This window comes from Meles meles, chromosome 21 (genome assembly GCF_922984935.1).
Source record: "Meles meles chromosome 21, mMelMel3.1 paternal haplotype, whole genome shotgun sequence".
Classification (NCBI taxonomy): Eukaryota; Metazoa; Chordata; class Mammalia; order Carnivora; family Mustelidae; genus Meles; species Meles meles.
In genome coordinates, this window is record NC_060086.1 from 43,845,951 (window position 1) to 43,862,174 (window position 16,224).

General features: G+C 65.1%; 2 protein-coding genes across 7 annotated transcripts; both read left to right on the plus strand.

Annotated features, from left to right (window-relative positions):
• The first annotated feature begins 2,415 nt into the window (after window positions 1–2,415).
• PGAP6 (post-glycosylphosphatidylinositol attachment to proteins 6) lies at window positions 2,416–11,984 on the plus strand. Of its 5 annotated transcripts, none has more exons than XM_045993378.1 (13): window positions 2,416–2,647; window positions 5,730–5,907; window positions 5,986–6,178; window positions 6,451–6,578; window positions 6,678–6,946; window positions 7,039–7,385; window positions 7,759–7,849; window positions 7,931–8,054; window positions 8,469–8,644; window positions 9,056–9,234; window positions 9,315–9,461; window positions 10,067–10,183; window positions 10,552–11,984. In XM_045993378.1, exons 1-13 carry the CDS (start codon window positions 2,533–2,535, stop codon window positions 10,846–10,848), a joined length of 2,361 nt encoding a protein of 786 aa, XP_045849334.1. In that variant the 5' UTR covers window positions 2,416–2,532; the 3' UTR covers window positions 10,849–11,984. The 5 variants fall into 5 exon arrangements, with proteins under 5 accessions (XP_045849334.1, XP_045849336.1, XP_045849335.1 ...); XM_045993380.1 differs by having other exon boundaries at window positions 10,112–10,183; XM_045993379.1 differs by having other exon boundaries at window positions 8,469–8,605.
• Window positions 11,985–12,390: 406 nt separating this feature from the next.
• On the plus strand, window positions 12,391–15,706 carry MRPL28 (mitochondrial ribosomal protein L28). 2 transcript variants are annotated; one of them, XM_045993384.1, is made up of 6 exons: window positions 12,391–12,480; window positions 12,977–13,273; window positions 13,907–14,059; window positions 14,330–14,464; window positions 14,556–14,642; window positions 15,281–15,706. In XM_045993384.1, exons 2-6 carry the CDS (start codon window positions 12,986–12,988, stop codon window positions 15,386–15,388), a joined length of 771 nt encoding a protein of 256 aa, XP_045849340.1. In that variant the 5' UTR covers window positions 12,391–12,480; window positions 12,977–12,985; the 3' UTR covers window positions 15,389–15,706. The 2 variants fall into 2 exon arrangements, with proteins under 2 accessions (XP_045849340.1, XP_045849339.1); XM_045993383.1 differs by having other exon boundaries at window positions 12,419–12,499.
• The last annotated feature ends 518 nt before the right edge of the window (window positions 15,707–16,224 follow it).

The window sequence follows — 16,224 nt, forward strand, 5'->3', positions numbered from 1 at the left end:
TTCTGTAAACTCTCAACAGACAACCCCAATCCCCAATCCCCTGCACAACATTCAAAAGACACCCACAGGTAAAATCCTTCCTTCCAATCCTAAACCAAGGGGTCCCTCCCCCAGAGTCAATCAGCATAACCAGCTGCTGGATGCTTCCAGTCACCCTATGCCTCTGCTGCAGACAAGTGCAATTTTCAGTGGCTCAGTCGGTTAAGCGCCCAACTCTTGATCTGGGCTCAGGTCATGGTCTGTGTCATGAGCTCGAGCCCCTGGGCTGCTTACAAGACTCATTCCCCCTCCCTCTACCCCTCCCCTTCTTTAAAAATTTTTTTTTCCTCTGAAAATGATACCTTTCTATACCCCTTGTTCAGCCCTTTCCTTTTTTCAGCCAAGGCTCCACCTGGCAGACCGTTCTCAACTGGCCGCAGGGCTTCCCGGTTTACCGCCGCACTGTATCGGTGTTTGAATCACGGTATGAATGTCCGTGATTCGAATGCGCCATTGCCCAACGACCAACATCTGGACGCATGCTGTACCGTCCCGCAATCTCACTTCTGTGAGCATCTCTACAGGGCGAATGCACAGAGGGGGACAAAGCAAAGCCCTTGTTGCTCTGGGAGCTGAGTCCAGAGGCTTCCAGATGCTCTAACATTCAGCAAATACAGAATGTCTGTGGGCCCACAGTCTAACCTTTCCAGCGTGATCAAACTTGTTGACCTTTGCAGATCTGTTAGGTATACGGGAAAAAAGACGCCCAGGCGCTTTTCAGTCTGGGGCGGTCGGAGACTGTTCTGTGCATTTGCATATCCTTTATGGGAGTCTCCTTGGAGTTACTAAAGAGTGGGTATTTTGTTATTGATTTGTAGGGGCACTTCATTACTAAACTTATTATTTTTTTTTAAGATTTTACTTATTTGTCGGGGCGCCTGGGTGGCTCAGTGGGTTAAAGCCTCTGCCTTCGGCTCAGGTCATGATCCCAGAGTCCTGGGATCGAGCCCTACATCAGGCTCTCTGCTCTGCAGGGAGCCTGCTTCCTCCTCTCTCTCTGCCTGCCTCTCTGCCTAGTTGTGATTTCTCTCTGTCAAATAAATAAAAAATATTAAAAAAAAAAGATTTTACTTATTTGTCAGAGAGAGTGTGAGAGAAAGAGTGCATGCCAGCACAAGCAGGGGGAGTGGCAGGCGGAGAAGTGCTCAGCAGGGAGCTGCATGTGGGATTTGATCCCAGGGTCCTGCAATCGCTACCTGAGCCCAAGGCAGATGCTTAACTCACTGAGCCACCCAGGTGTCCTGTTATCAGTCCTAAACTGCTATCAGTCTTGGTAATTAAAGAAACAAATAAAATATTTAAAAATCTTTAAACAAATAAATAAAATCTTGAAAAGACTGAAAATAAACGATCATTAATCTTATTAGGACTGGCCCTTTGTGGTAGGCGATGCGAGCATGTCCGCCTCCTCCCTGGATTGTTTCTCCACCTTGCAGGTGGTGGTCTGGCTCTGGAGGAAGCTTCTATTTCACCTGGCTGAATTTCCGTCTCTCTTCTAGTCGCTGGGCTTGGGGTCATATTGAGAAACACCTTTGCTTCCCCCAAGAATCTGAAAAATTTCCCCCAGGTTTTCGTCTTTTTTTAAGGCGGAAATCCCTATCCCGTTTGGAATCTCACCCGATGGGAAGCGTGAGGGGTGAGTCCCACTCACTCATGCAAATTGCCACCTTATAGAGTACGGACTTGGAGCCTTTTCATTTTTCCATGAAAGTGTGTTCTTTGCCCACACTCGTAGCAGTTTCGTGGGGAGGGGCTGGAGGCCCGCGGTCAAGGCCCAGCTGGCCAGGCGGAGGCGCGCCCAGGACTCGACGGCTGGTGGGCGCGAGTCTCCCCTGCGTCCTGCGTCCTCAGCCCCGGCTTGGAGGCCCTCATCACGCGTGCCCGGCGCACACTCGTGCACCCCAGCAACTGCAGGCCTCTTGGGGCGATCCGGGCATCGCTCGCCGCCTCAGATTTGCAGTGGGTCCGGTTCTCGCCCGGCCCTCTCCCTTCTGGATCCTGGATTCCCGCCAGCCCGCCGCCCCCGGTGCCCCCTCCGTCCCGCCAGCCCGCAGCCCGCCGCCCCCGGTGCCCTCCCGGTTCCACGCCCCGCGCGCCCCGCGGTCCCCGCCCGCCGCCCCCGGTGCCCCCGGTGCCCCCTCCGTCCCGCCCGCCGCCCCGCCCGCCGCCCCGCCCGCGCCGCGAGGCCCCGTCTCCGCCACGACCGCCCTGGGACCCATCTTCCTCGCGCCCCCCCGTGCCCCCAAGTCGGCTTCGGCCCCGCGGGCGGCCCCGTCCCCCCCCCCCCGTCCCCAGGCGCGCTCGGGCTCCGGCGGGGCGGGGCCTGGCGGGCGGAAGTGCCCGGGGCGCCGGCGGCCGGGACCGGCCCGGACCATGGGAGCGCGGGGCAGAGGCGGCGGCTGGGGCCGCAGGGACGGCGGGGGCGGCCCGGGCGGCGGCGGGGGCGGGCGGCCGGGGACGCGGTCCGGGTAGCGCCGGGCGGAGCGCGGAGCCATGGGCCGGGCTGGGACCGCGGCCGGGACCGGGGGCGCGCTGGTGGCGGCGGGGCCGCTGCTGCTGCTGCTGCTCGCCCGGTCCCCGCCCGCCGCCGGCGACAGCAGGAAGAGCGGTGAGCGGGCGCCGACCCGCGGGGGCCATGGGGCGGCGGGCGGCGGGGCAGGGGGCGGCGGGCGGCGGGTCCGGATTGTGACCCACCCGGGGCGCCTGTGCGCTCACCTGCCGCGGGCGGGGGCTTCGGGGGGCTCGGGCGGCCCCTGGCGGGAGCCGCGACTGAAAGTGGTGCGGGAGGAAGGACGCCGGCGCCCCCTCCACTGCCCCGAGTTCGTCCAGACCCGCCCTCGGGCTGCGCCTCCGCTCGCGGGTCCTCCCGGCGCGTTCAGGTGGGGCGCACCGGCGGCGAAGGGACGGGGAGGTGAGGAGCAGGGGCGCGGCGGGCGCTCGGCGGCGGGAGAGAAGGGCTGTGCCGTCCCGTTCCAGGGCGCCCGTCTGGCTTCGGAGACCTGGGAGTCAGGAGCGAGTTGCTTCGGGCCAGGCGTGGGGCCCAGGCGGTGGCTCGTCTTCATCCCTCGCAGAGTCTTAGCCGACCCAAGTGCGGGGACTTTCAGCAGCTGGCCGGGCTTCTCGCAGGCGGGACTCCCAGGTGGACCTCAGGAGCCTGGCGGGCCAGGGTTGTCTGAGAGTCCCCATCCTGGACTGAACCCCCAGGAGGTGGCTCCTGCACCCCCCCCAGTCCTGCCTGTGGGTGCTGAGTAGTCTCCCCTGGCTGTGGCCTGGGTCTCCCTGAGGGCCCCATGGCCCTGGCTAGGAGAACCACACCTCCCCCTCCCCGACAGCAGGCCCCAGCCCACACCTCCTCCTGGACAGCAGGCGGCTTATCCCACTCAGCAGGGGCTCTCTCCCTCCACTTCCTGGCTCCCTGCTCCTCCCCCCTTCCCTGAAACCCTCCAAGCTCCTGTTTCTTTGAGGGCTGTGCGTCTGGTGTCTGAGCTCCCCACCGCCTGAAATGAAAGGTAGTTTCCCCAGAGATCAGCTCCTGGTTGAATTGCTCTGTGGGATAGTGCCCCCATTATGTCCACCTGTTTCTCCATCCTGGGGTCAGGGCTGGGTGAGGGCTCGCTGGTGGGAGGTTTATGGAGATGGAAAACTTGGGGCAGCCCTTCACCTCTTAGGCCTGCTGAGAGGTCAGGCCCTGTGTGACCCTGGCTTCTGGAGTCTGTGCACGGGCAGGGTCTCTGTACAGGGTACCTGTGTGTGGTGGCGTGCCCTCTCTGGGGTTCCCAGGACATGCTCCGGGACGTCCTCTCTTTTCCACCTGACCCTGTGTCTTTGGAGGGGCCTGTGGTGCAGGGCTGGGGTCCATGAGGCCGAGGCTGCCTGAAAGAGGTCATGTGGTAATGGCCTGGCATTCAGCAAGATAACCCGGTGGGGGTCTGGGCCTGGAGGTCAAGCTGTGGCCCTGGGAAGGGGGTTCGCTGGCTCTTCAGGGGATTTTGAGCAGGTCTCCTATCTCCTGTGCACCTGCTGAAACGTCACACCTACCAGCTGTATTCCAGGTGCCCTCAGGCTGACATTCCAGCGCTGGCAGCAGCCGGAAGTCCTTGCCCCTTTCAGGCCAGGGTGCTGGGTGCCCAGCTGCCAGACTGTTTCTCTAAGTGCCTTGGTCCTGAGGTGGGGGTGGGGGACTGTCCTACCTCGGCTCCCCAGCACGTTGCTCTGCCCTTCTCATCATGTTATCCTAGGGGCCGAAGAAGCCCCGGGAGGAGGTTTGTGTTAGGTCAGCAGCTCCTGGCTTCCTAGTGTTCAGTCCACAGCCTGGTGGGTGGGACTTGGTGGCCAGCGGCCACAGGGAAAGTCTTAGATTTGTCCCTGTATAGGGCCTACCCCTGAGCTCCCTGCTGTGCGGGGCTCCTTTGGAGCTCAGTCTGGCTTTGCAAGTGGGTCACTATCTTCTCTCCCATGCCTCCGTGGGAGGGTCAGGAGGCTGGCAGAAGGGGAGTGGCTCTCCTGGCTCCCTCCCCTGCTCTCCTGGCTTACCTGGAGCCCCCCCCCCCCCCCACTGTTGTGGTGGGGAAGGGGAAATGGAGATGGTGTCAGCCAACCAGTCGCCCAGTGGGGCAGGGAGAGGCCTTCAGCCTGGAAGAGAGGGAGGTCACACCCTACTGTGTCCAAAGTGCGTTTCTTCCAGAAGCACTTTCGTATCCATTAACTGGAGGGCAGGGCACCTGAAGGGAGGTGCTGTCTCCCTTAGCCAAGGCACAAGGAAGCTGGGACTCAGGGAGAGGAAGGGACACCCAAGGTCACAGGAGGCATGAGGCCTGAGCCTGAGCTGGGGCTGGACTCCCTGCCATCCAGCCCAGGCACCTTGTGACTAGAACCCACGCCCAGTTAGCTGTCCCCAGGAGCACAGAGAACACTCGGGGTGATCTGTTCTGTAGGATCCCCAAGAGGGAGGGTTGTGGGCGGGCACTACACGTGGGGGCAGACACCTGCTCTGGGGCAGGGCGCGCTCCGTCAGTGGGCACCCCCAGCAGGGGCCTCATCAGGGTGGGTCCTCCGGTCTCTGCTGAGCCCCGGAAGACTCAGAGCCCTGGAAAGGTGGCATGACACAGGCCAAGTTACAGAGTGCGGAGGGGCGGGGAGCCGGGGAGCCACAGAGGTGGGGACCTGAGAGGGGCTCGGAGGCTGGGGCCGGGGGCAGTTTGCTGCCAGGGGCCCCTGCCTTGTCTCCGGACCACCCTGCACGGGCACATGCCCACGGGAGCACAGGAGCCAGCGGTCCCTTCATCTTCGCACCTGGCCAGGTTTCCTGCCTGGGCTCTCCTCCCCTCGGGCTCTCTGCTCGCCTCCTCGCGGGGTGAGGCGGAACTCAGGCTCTCCTCTGGCTGTGTCCCAGGTCATTGTGGGCCTGAGCAGGGGGTCAGCCTCTGGGCCTGAGTCCCCTCACCTTAGCGTGGCCCAGTGCACGAGCGGGAGAGGAGAAAGTACGCTGGGGTCTGGTGCCCAGGACAAAGGTGGGGGCAGGGCAGCCTCCGTCTCTCGGCCCTGGGGTCACCGGGGCTGCAGGAGGGGAGGACAGCTGCCCTGGCTGGTGGGGCAGCGCCGGGGCCGGGGGTCAGGGTGTGCCAGGCTCCTCGGTCTCTGGGGCCCCATGAGGAGCCGGGCGCCCGGCTGACAGCACCTCCTCCCCGCAGACGTCAGGCTGGTGTCGGAGCATTTCTCCCAGTCCCCGCAGAAGCTGTCTTTCTACAGCTGGTACGGCAGTGCCAGACTGTTCCACTTCCGCGTGCCCCCCGACACCGTGCTGCTGCGCTGGCTGCTGCAAGCGTCCCGGGGCGGCGGCCCCACCTGCGCCCGCATGGAGATCACCGTGTAGGTGCCCGCCCGCCTGTCCCCCTCCCGGGCGCGCCCCGACCGGGCCCTGACGCCGCGCTGCCCTCCGGCCCACAGGTACTTCCGTTACGGCGCCCCTCCTGTCATCAACCCTCTGGGCACCCGCTTCCCCACCAACAGTGCCGTGCAGTCCCCCTTCGCCATCAAGATGCTGGACAGCAACGCTTCCCTCAACATCTCCCACCCGGCCCCCGGGGACTGGTTTGTGGCGGCCCACCTGCCCCCCGCCTCGCAGAAGATCGAGGTGAAGGTAAGGGGGGGCCCCCCGGAGAGGTGGGGGCAGGCTCCCTCCCTGCGCTGGCTGACTCTCTCTGGGCTCCGCCTGGCACGCGCCCGTCCAGGCCCCTGCCCCCGCCCCAGCCCGTTCAGTGCCCGGCTCGGCTCTCGGCTCTCGGCTCCAGCCCGGCTTCCCCACTCCACTGCGTCCGGGCTCCCTGCTGCAGCTCCGCTGGCGGCTCCCGTGTCTGCCCCGACGTGTCCCCACGTGTGCACGTTCTTTCCCCCACACCGCGCTCTCCGCAGGGTTTCGTTCCCACCTGCACCTACGTCTTCCAGCCTGACCTGCTGGTCGTGCGGACCGTGGAGGTCTCCATCCTGGAGCCCGACGTCCCCCTTCCGCAGACCCTCCTCTCCCATCCCAGCTACCTCAAGTGAGTGGGGCCCTGGGGAGGCCGAGCCCCCAGGCTTGGTGCAGTGGGGGGGCTGGTGGAAGGCACCGACTGAGCGAGACCGTGTCCCCGTGGCCCCAGGATCTTCATCCCCGAGTACACCCAGGAGCTGCGGCTGGAGCTGCAGGGCTGCGCCACCAACGGGAGCCTGGGCTGCCCTGTGCGCCTCACCGTGGGCGCTGCCACTCTGCCGAGAAACTTCCAGAAGGTGCTCACATGTGTTGGCTCCACGGGGGCCTGCCGCCTGCTGCTGCCCTCACCACCCTGGGACCGGTGGCTGCAGGTGACCGCCAAGAGCCTGGCGGGGCCTCGCGTGCTGGTGGCTTTCCAGGCGGTCGCTGCCCTCACAGGTGGGCTAATGGGGAGGACGGTTGCGGGTGGCTCCGCCTCCTGCCGCGGACCCCCAGGTCTTCCTGCGGCTGAGCCCCTGTCCCCCTGACAGCCTGCAGGCCATGGAACCTGAACTTCCAGCACCTTCCACAGAGCAGCCTGAACGAGAGCTGCAACGCCTCCATGGGCCTGCTGCCCCCGCGCCCCGGCGACCGTGGCGACCTCGGTGACCGTGGCGACCATGGCCCGGGCAGGAGCAGCAGGGCACGTGGGGGCCCCTGCTGCCTGGCGAGCTACCCAGTCATCCGGGAAGACCTGGACGTGGTGTCTGTGCGCTTCTGGCCGGTGGACAGGGTGTGGGTGCGGGTGCGGCCCGCCACGCCCTCGGTGATGCGGCTGTACCTGGACACCGGCATGGACAGCGGGGGCTCCCTCACCGTCTCCCTGCGGGCCAACAAGGTACCCTGACCGGGGAGGGCCTTGCTTCCTGGCTCAGCCAGGGCTCAGACCCGCCCAGCCTCAGGGGTGCTACCGGGTCTTCCTGCACTGACTCTGGCACAGAGACGAGGTCGGCCTTTGGGGCGACAAGCTGACCCCTGCAGGCCCTGGGGCAGATTAGGGACTCTGTCTGAGGAGAGGGAGGCCTGTTCTGTGGGCTGTGCCTCAGGAAGTGAGGCTCTGGTGGGACCAGGCTGGGCGTCCCCCATCCTGGAAGGAAGGGGTCTAGAAGGGCCCTAGGCCGCCGGAGCCCTGGAGGATGGAGCCCGGCACCAGCCAGAGTGGGAGCCCCCTGCCCTGGGGCTGGGGCCCAGCGCGTGGCTTCTCCTTCCAGACTGGAATTACCAACAGCACCTTGGTCGCCGTCTGCGTGAACGCCGGCTCCCCGTTCCTCGGCTTCAGCACGTCGCTCAACTGCACCACAGGTACGCGCCGGCAGTGTGCGTGCAGCCCGGGGTCCCCGGCCAGCCCCTCTGGCCGCCGCTCATCAGCCCCCTCCGCTGCAGCCTTCTTCCAGGGCTCCCCACTGACCCTGAGTGCTGCATCGCGCAAGGCCGACCTCATCATCCCTTACCCAGAGACGGACAACTGGTACCTCTCCCTGCAGCTCGTGTGCCCCGAGAGTCCAGAGTGAGTGGACCTGGGGACTGCCGGCTGGGGGCAGGCGGTGGACTGCTCCCAGCAGGACTGTGCATGGGGCTGCCCAGGTCCAGGTTGGGGAGCGACCAAAGCCCCGCGGGGCCCCTTGCCTTCTGGGAGTTGTGAGGGCTTCTTCTCCACGTGCTCACCCGTTGGGCTACAGCCCCAGGAGTCAGGACGCAAGGAGGGGGCCAGTCCAGGACGTAGCCCCGGGAGACTGGGCCTCAGGGCAGGGGGAGGGGGGAGGGCATCTCGCACTCGGCAGAGCTTGCCACCGTCCTCCAGGACTGGGAGCCTGGAGGCCTCAGGTGTGGGTTCCTGTGTCCCAGAGCCCGCTGAGAGTCTGGACGAGGGACGGGCCAGCGGGTGTCAGCAGCTAGGCTTCCTGTGGCCCCTTCCTCACAGGGAGTGTGAGCAGGCCTCGGTCCTCGTGGAGACCACCTTGACCTTGGTGCCCTGCCTGAACGACTGCGGAGCCTACGGCCAGTGCGTCCTGCTGCGCAGACACAGCTACCTGTATGCGGGCTGCAGCTGCAAGGCCGGTGAGGGCTGGCCCCGGGCCTCCGGACACTGGCTCTTGTGTTCGTTTATTTATTTAAGTCATCTCTCCACCCCGGGTGGGGCTTGAACTCAGGACCCGGGATCAAGCCTTGCACGCTCCGTCAACCGACCTACCGGCACCCTGCCTCTGGACAGTGTTGCCTTGGGCCTTGCGGGGCAAGGTTGGGGAGCCCACCTCCGCTCTGCCAGGGCCCGGACAGATGCCTCCTCCCTGTGCCTTCCCCCATGCTTCCTCAGTCCCCCGACCCCACTGCGTCCCAGGCACGGATGGCCTGGGCCTCCCCTGCCCACAGCTGCCCTACACCTGCCCTGCCCCATGCCAGCCTGCTTCTGGGTGAGGAAGGGGCTTCTCTGCGGGTCTCTCGGGGAGGGGAAGGGGAGAGAAGGACGCCTCCTGGCCTCAGCCCCCTTGGCGTCACATTGGCTCCCAGGCTGGCGTGGGTGGAGCTGCACGGACAACAGCACGGCCCAGACGGTAGCCCAGCAGCGCGTGGCCGCCCTCCTTCTCACACTCAGCAACCTCATGTTCCTGGCTCCCATCGCCGTCTCGGTGCACCGCTCGCTCCTGGTGGAGGCCTCCGTCTATGCCTACACCATGTTCTTCTCCACGGTAGGCTTGCTGCAGGGGGTGCGGGGACGGAGGGGAGCCGGGAGAGGGGCCGGCCGTGGCTCACCACCCCTGCCCCGCAGTTCTACCATGCCTGCGACCAGCCGGGCGAGGCAGTGCTCTGCATCCTGGGCTATGACACCCTGCAGTACTGTGACTTCCTGGGCTCCGGGGTGTCCATCTGGGTCACCGTCCTCTGCATGGCGCGGCTGAAGGCAGCCCAGAAACACGTGAGTGACTCCCGACGCCTGTGCCTGGGCTCTTGGCCCGCCGCATGTTGAGGACTACACCAGAAAGAGGGCTTGGTGCTTAGAAACCTGCCGTGCCTGGGAACCCCCGTTCACCTGCTGGAAGAAGCTGCCTCCAGCTGGGAGGGGCTGGCTGCCTGGGGCTGCCAGGAAAGAAAGGCAGTGGACAGGGTTAAGTGAGGTCTCCAGCCCCTCTCTCCCACAGCCCCCCTTCAGAGAGGAGGCCTAGAGCGCCTGCCTGAGGCCAGGCCTCCCTGACGAGCCCCCGGCTCTGCTCCCACAGCCCCAGGTGCTAAGGACACTCTAGGGACTTTTCTGCCTCAGCTGGCTCCAGCTGACAGAGACACGTGGCCTGTCACCTTGCCGGGCCGTGTGTGTGTCTCAGACGTTCGCTGGTGGGAGGATCAGTGGATCCGTGGACCAGTGCAGAGCAGGACAAAATCTGCCGGCAGCTCTGAGGCCAGGGGACAGTGGGGGCCGTGGGACAATGACCAGGCCCGGGTCACCTGTTCCTCCCGGACCTTGTGTGGTCCTGAACGACTGGCCGAGGGTTCCGTGACCCTGTGGTCACCCCGTGTCTTGACCAGGTCCTGTTTCTCCTGGGCACACTGATCTTCGCCATGTCCTTGCAGCTGGACCGCCGGGGTGCCTGGAACATGATGGGGCCTTGCCTCTTTGCCTTTGTTGTCATGGTCACCATGTGGGTAAGGAGCTGGGACAGGCCAGCGCTCCTGCCCAGGCCCCCGCCCCTGGTGATTGGGAGAAGACAGTCTGGGCCCCCCACAGTCCCCTGCTCCGGGGGAACAGAGCCTGGCCCTCCATTCTGGCCATGTTCCTGCCCCTGGGCCCGAGTCCCGCACGTCCACTGAGAACTTGCTGGGGGCACCCATGAGGGCCCAGCACGGCTTCGTGCCCGAGGCCCGGGCCTGGCCCATGCCAGGTCTCTGTGCCCTTGAGGCCTCTCCAAGCAGCCACACCAACGACACGACGGCCAGACCCGGGGGGGAGGGGTCCTGGGAGCTGCGGCTCCAGCCACGTCCTTTGCCTTCTCTCACCGGCGGGTTCTCTCCAGGTGCGCCGCTGCGGACGCCGGCGCCGCTGCTACCCCACGTCCTGGCAGCGCTGGGCCTTCTACCTCCTGCCCGGCGTCTCCATGGCTGCTCTGGGCATGGCCATCTATACCTCCATGATGACCAGTGACAACTATTACTACACCCACAGCCTCTGGCACATGCTGCTGGCCGGGAGTGCGGCCTGCCTGCTCCCGCCGCGGGAGGAGCACACCAAGCCCTGGGCCTGCGCGCAGAAGCTCACTTGCCACTACCAGATCTGCAAGAACCACCGAGAGGACCTGTACACAGTGACGTGACGTGGCCAGCTCAGGGACACTGGCCACCGTGAGGATGGGCTCTCTGGCCAGGGGCAGGACCAAAGGAGAAGGACCCTGTCCAGGTCATTTCTGGCTGAATAAAATTGCCCGTGCACTCTTTGGCTTCCTCCCGAGGAGAGGACTGCACCCGCCCCTCAATTCCCTGGTGCCTGCCGGTCTCTCAGCAGGTCCCAGCCAGCGTCTGCAGGGGCGCCTGGGGCCCGGGCCTGGCTGCTTAGAGACCGCAGGTACCATGCAGGGGCAGGGCCTGTGTTCTGGCTGAAACACGGTTGGAGATGGGGAGAGCGAGGCCCCCATCAGCCCTGTTCCCCTGTGAGGTGGCGAGGTGAGACCCAGGGGGACTGAGGAGGCCTGAGCCCGCCTCCTGCAGGCCTCCGCCCCACCAAGAGGGATTGTGCCCTTTGCATCCCTGGCTCCGTGGTGAGGTGTGCCCTGATGCCAGCCTTCCTTGGCCGTGGGGGTGCTCCGTGCAGTGCAGGACTGTGGGGAGAGCTGACGGCGCTCACCAGGGAGCTGCTGGGCACTGGGGACGCCACGAGTGGCTGGGTTCTGGCTGTCCAGTCCTGCTGCTCCCTTCTGTTTGGCACTTGGCTTTGGAGCTGCAGGCCCTGGGGAGAGGGCTGCTGAGCTGCTCTGGGTGTGCAGTACCCCGGGGCACACATCGCCCTGACTCTATCTGTCCAGCCACCCCATGGGTTCCTGGGCCCTGTCTGGGGGATACGCATCCTCTCTGGTTGCTTCAGGAAGGAAGTGATGACTGCCGCCTTGTACAGGCATGACCGTGTGTTTGGAGAGGGGTTCCCCAAGACCTAGCCCAGCCTCTGTGGGGGAAGCAGGAGAAGGGGGCTGACTGCCTCTCCCCTAAGGCCACACTGTAGTGGGCTGCTGTCTGTACCAGGAGTGCCGCAAGTGGCCAGAAGTGACCGCAGGAAGCTGAGGCAGCGGAAGGTGCGGTGGGGAGGGGACAGGGAGCCCTCCCACCTACTGTCCCGGGTGTGAACGTCCTCCCCCACCCCTTGTCATCCGCACTTGTGAAGGGGGAACAAACACTTATATATGGTGTTTTTTGGGTTCCAAGTTTTTAAGACGATAAGACATTTTTATGTCGCTCTGGTTTTGCTGTGATTGCTGAGTTTGATATTCCACAGTGATATTTCAAGGCACAGGGGTCTATTAGTGTGGGGGGACGGGGTGGGGGGGCTCTGCAGCAGGATCTCTGCTGAGTGAGGCTGGGTCTCAGAGCTGAAATCAAGAGTCGGACTCTTAACCGACGGGGCCATCCCGGCGCCCCGAGACAGAAGAGTTTTTCCACTTACACGGATTTCTGCTCTCCGAGGGGAGCAGAGGGAGTGGGACCAAGGATGACAGGCTCCACCCTTCCCCGCCCCCAGCTCCGCTCCATGGAAAAGGTCCCGCATTTGCTGACGGTGCCTTGAGCCGCCGCCGTTAGGGCCCGGCGTTTTCCACGGTCCCTAAAGGCAGGAAAGGGGGCGGGACGAGGCTAGACTGACGGGCTTTTCGGCTAGTTAGCGGCGGACCGGTGCTGGACGCGGTGTCACGACTTCCGGTTCCGGTGGGGCGCGGAACTCGGAGGGGCAGGCTGGGCCCTAGGTCAGAGCCGGGTCTCGGGGTGAGGAGGGTCTGCCAGGGTCCGGGGTTAGGAGTGGGGGCGAGGGGAGAGGATACGCGGGTAGTTGGGCTGGGACTTGGAGTCGTGGGGCCGCGCCGGTTTCGGGGGGCTGGGGTCGGGGGGACCGGAGTCGGAGGTCCGGGGTCGGGAGTCAGGGGACCGGGTCCGGGGGTCCGGGGTCGGGAGTCAGGGGGCTGGGGTCGGGGGGACCGGGTCCGGGGGTCCGGGGTCGGGAGTCAGGGGGCTGGGGTCGGGGGGACCGGAGTCGGAGGTCCGGGGTGGGGAGTCGGAGGTCCGGGGTGGGGAGTCGGGGCTGGGGTCGGGGGGACCGGGGTGGGGGGACCGGGGTGGGGGGACCGGGGTCGGGAGTCAGGGGGCTGGGGTCGGGGGGACCGCGGGGGGGGGGCCGGGGGTCAGGGGACAGGGCCGGAGGGGGCGGGGCTGCGGTCTAACAGCGCCACTCCCGCCTCCGGTCAGGCTGCCGCGATGCCCCTGCACAAGTTCCCGGTCGGCCTGTGGAAGCGGCTCCGGCTGCGGGAGGGTATCTGCTCCCGCCTGCCCCAGCACTACCTGCGCTCCTTGGAGGAGGTGCGAACGCCCACTCCTGTGCACTACAGGCCGCACGGGGTTAAGTTCAAGATCAACCCCAAGAATGGGCAGCGGGAGCGCGTGGAGGACGTACCCATTCCCATCTACTACCCCCCAGAATCCCAGCTGGGGCTCTGGGGCGGGGAGGGCTGGATCTCGGGCTACAGATACGTCAACAACGACAAGGTAGGGGAGCAGGGCAGGCTTCCGAGGACTTTTCTGGGGTTTGCTGCCCTGGGCGCCGCGCTGAGCTCTGGGGTCTCGGGGCGGTGTGGTAGGGGTGTGTGCTTGCGCGGTGGTGCAGGCTCAGTTCTGCGGAAGCCGCGGGCTGACCTGTGGGGATGCCCTTCCAGCTGACGCGACTGCCCGCCCACCCGCTGGGTGTCCTGAGACGGTGGTGCCTGTGGGAACCAGTCGGCGCAGGGCCACTGGGGAGGTTAGCCAGGCCAGCCGGCACTCGGGAGGGCTGGGAGACGCACGGCCAGCCGGCCGCACCGTGCTGTGTCTTGTGGGAAACCTGGACGGGGACCTGGGCCTTCTGCACGGTGGCTTGTGTGTTTGAGGCCCCCAGGTGGCCTCTCCCTTTGCCTTGGCCCCTTGGTCCCTGGTTTGGAATGTGATGACCCGTGAACCACGGGGCTATGGTTGTACGTGTGGTGTGTCTGGAACACACAGCAGCAGCCCAGGCAGGGCTGAGGAGAAGCTGATCTCTGGGTCCCCAGGTGGGGTCTGGTCCATCTACCTCTTGGTCCTGAGTCTCAGGAAGAGGCTCCGTAGGGAGAAGCAGCAGCACTCACGAGGTCTCTGGTCCTCCCTTAGCTCTCCAAGCGGGTGAAGAAGGTGTGGAAGCCACAGCTGTTTCAGCGTGAGCTGTACAGTGAGATCCTGGACCGGAAGTTCACCGTTACAGTGACCCGGCGGACCCTGGACCTCATCGACGAGGCCTACGGGTTTGACTTCTACATCCTCAAGGTGAGCAGGGGCTGTGCCAGCTCACAGCCGGGTCTCCTGGCCAGTCAGAGACTCACTGGGGCACGCTCGTGTCTGGGGTGCAGGGTCACCAGTGAACTGTAAATGGGATCCCGGTGAGCACTGCTGCATCCTTCCCTGCTCTCAGGCCTGCCTTTGCTCTGGGGGTGGCCTGGGGTCCTCCGGCTGCCGAGGAGGAGCCTGGTGGTGTCTGCTGGCGGGTGGGCAGGGCCCCACCGGCAACACCTGGCCCCATGCATAGCCTCCTGCCAGACTCCCAAGGAGGACCTGTGCTCCAAGTTCGGGATGGACCTGAAGCGAGGGATGCTGCTGCGGCTGGCGCGACAGGACCCCCAGCTGCACCCGGAGGACCCCAAGAAGAGGGCCGCCATCTACGACAAGTACAAGGTGAGGGCTTCGGTTTGAACTTCTTGCTCCCTGTGGGCCCCGTTGACAGCCGGTACTTCTGCTCATCGTGTGCCCGGCCTCTCCCCTGCAGGAGTTTGTCATCCCGGAGGCGGAAGCGGAGTGGGTTGGTCTGACGCTGGATGAGGCCGTGGAGAAGCAGAGGCTCCTGGAGGAGAAGGTGAGCAGGCCTGGGCACTAGCAGACAGGCGGGGTGGGGGCGCGCACTGCCTCAGGGCAAGCCTGGACTAGGGCCACGGCCCCCACTGGGCCGGGGAGGAGCTGCCGCCGTGCACAGCTGGCCAGATGCAGCCACAGCCCTGGGTTCTGTGCAGCATGCCCTCTCCCCTTGAGGCCCTGACTCTCTCCTGTCCCTGCCCCCGCCCCCAGCTGGCTTCATAAGTTCATGGACAGAAAGACTCTTGGCGGCACCTTTGGTTTCTTTGGCTGTGTAAGCACCGCCCTGCCCTGGGGTCTTCCTGGTATGGAGCTGCAGGCTTTTCCTGTCTGCACCCTGAAAGGGTCTGGAGCCTGTGGTCGCCGCTGGAACAGGGAACCCACCTTGGCACAGTGGCCACTGACTCTTCCCTCTGCAACCACAGGGCCCCGGGGCAGGGAAGCTGGGGACAGATGCCTGGTCCCTGTGTCCCCAGGGGCCCCTGTCTCGTGGACAAGGTGCTGTCCTCTGGGCTGGTGGCTGTGGCCAAGCCTGAGGGGTCTAGTCTTCTTGCGCCAGATTCCTCTTGGTGTTTGGGCAGCGGCAGCTGGATTCCCATCTTCCCCAGAGCGACTTGTCCTGACTCTGGGTCCCTCCCGTAGGCCCCGACTCCTCTGTTCAAGGTCTACGCGGAGGAGCTGATTGAGCGGCTGCGGCAGCAGGCTCTGGCTGAGCCAGCCGTCGTGCAGAAGAGAGCCGACAGGACGTGAGCGACTCGGACCCATGCCCCACAGCCATGCTCACCGCCGCGCCTGCTCCGCGGCACCGTGGACCGGAGAGCCTGGGGCGGTGCTGAGGGCCACGCGTGGGTAGTGGATGAACCCGTTCTTCTCTGATGACCCAGCAGCTTCCAGGGTTGGGCAGGCTTTGTGGAGGCCCCAGGAAGTCTCGTCCCAGGGTCCCCAGAGGTCTGGGGCCATCTTGCTGCCTCTGTAGTCCCCCTCCCCCCTCAACTGGGGGCCCAGCTGATGTGGGGTCACCACACTTTGGGGGCAGCAAAAGTAAAGTCTGAACTGGGCTTTGTGTGAGCCGCTTTGCTTGGAAGTTCTCTCCCGAGTAGTCTCTGAGCTCGCTGTGTCCTGCCCAAGACCCGGCATGTGGCTGAGCAGTGGGCCCAGGGTTGGTGTCGGTGTCTTGCCTTCCTCCAGGAGGCTCCCGTGTCGCTGAACCATCTGGCGACAGATCGTCTCCCCGTTGTACATCCCCGTCCATCTGGAGGGCTCTCTGGAGCAGAGGCCGGGTGGCTTGGGCTCACCCTGGGAGTGGCCAGGAAGGAGCTCTGCTTCCGTGCCGTTCAGGGCGGCGCGCACCCCCACCAGCTCTTGGGAGGTGCAGGGATGGGATTCCTAGTGGGCAGCTGGGCCAGTGCCCTGAGGCTCTTCCTGCTCCGAGATCTGGGGGTGCCTTGACCTTCCTGGGAGTACTTTCCTGGGAGTACTGAGCACTGAGACCCATTTGGATTGCTCTGGGAGGACAGGGAGTGATCCCCCTGACCTGGTCCTGGTGGCTGACCCAGGGGCACTCAGCTCCCTTGACAGGTGCTGTG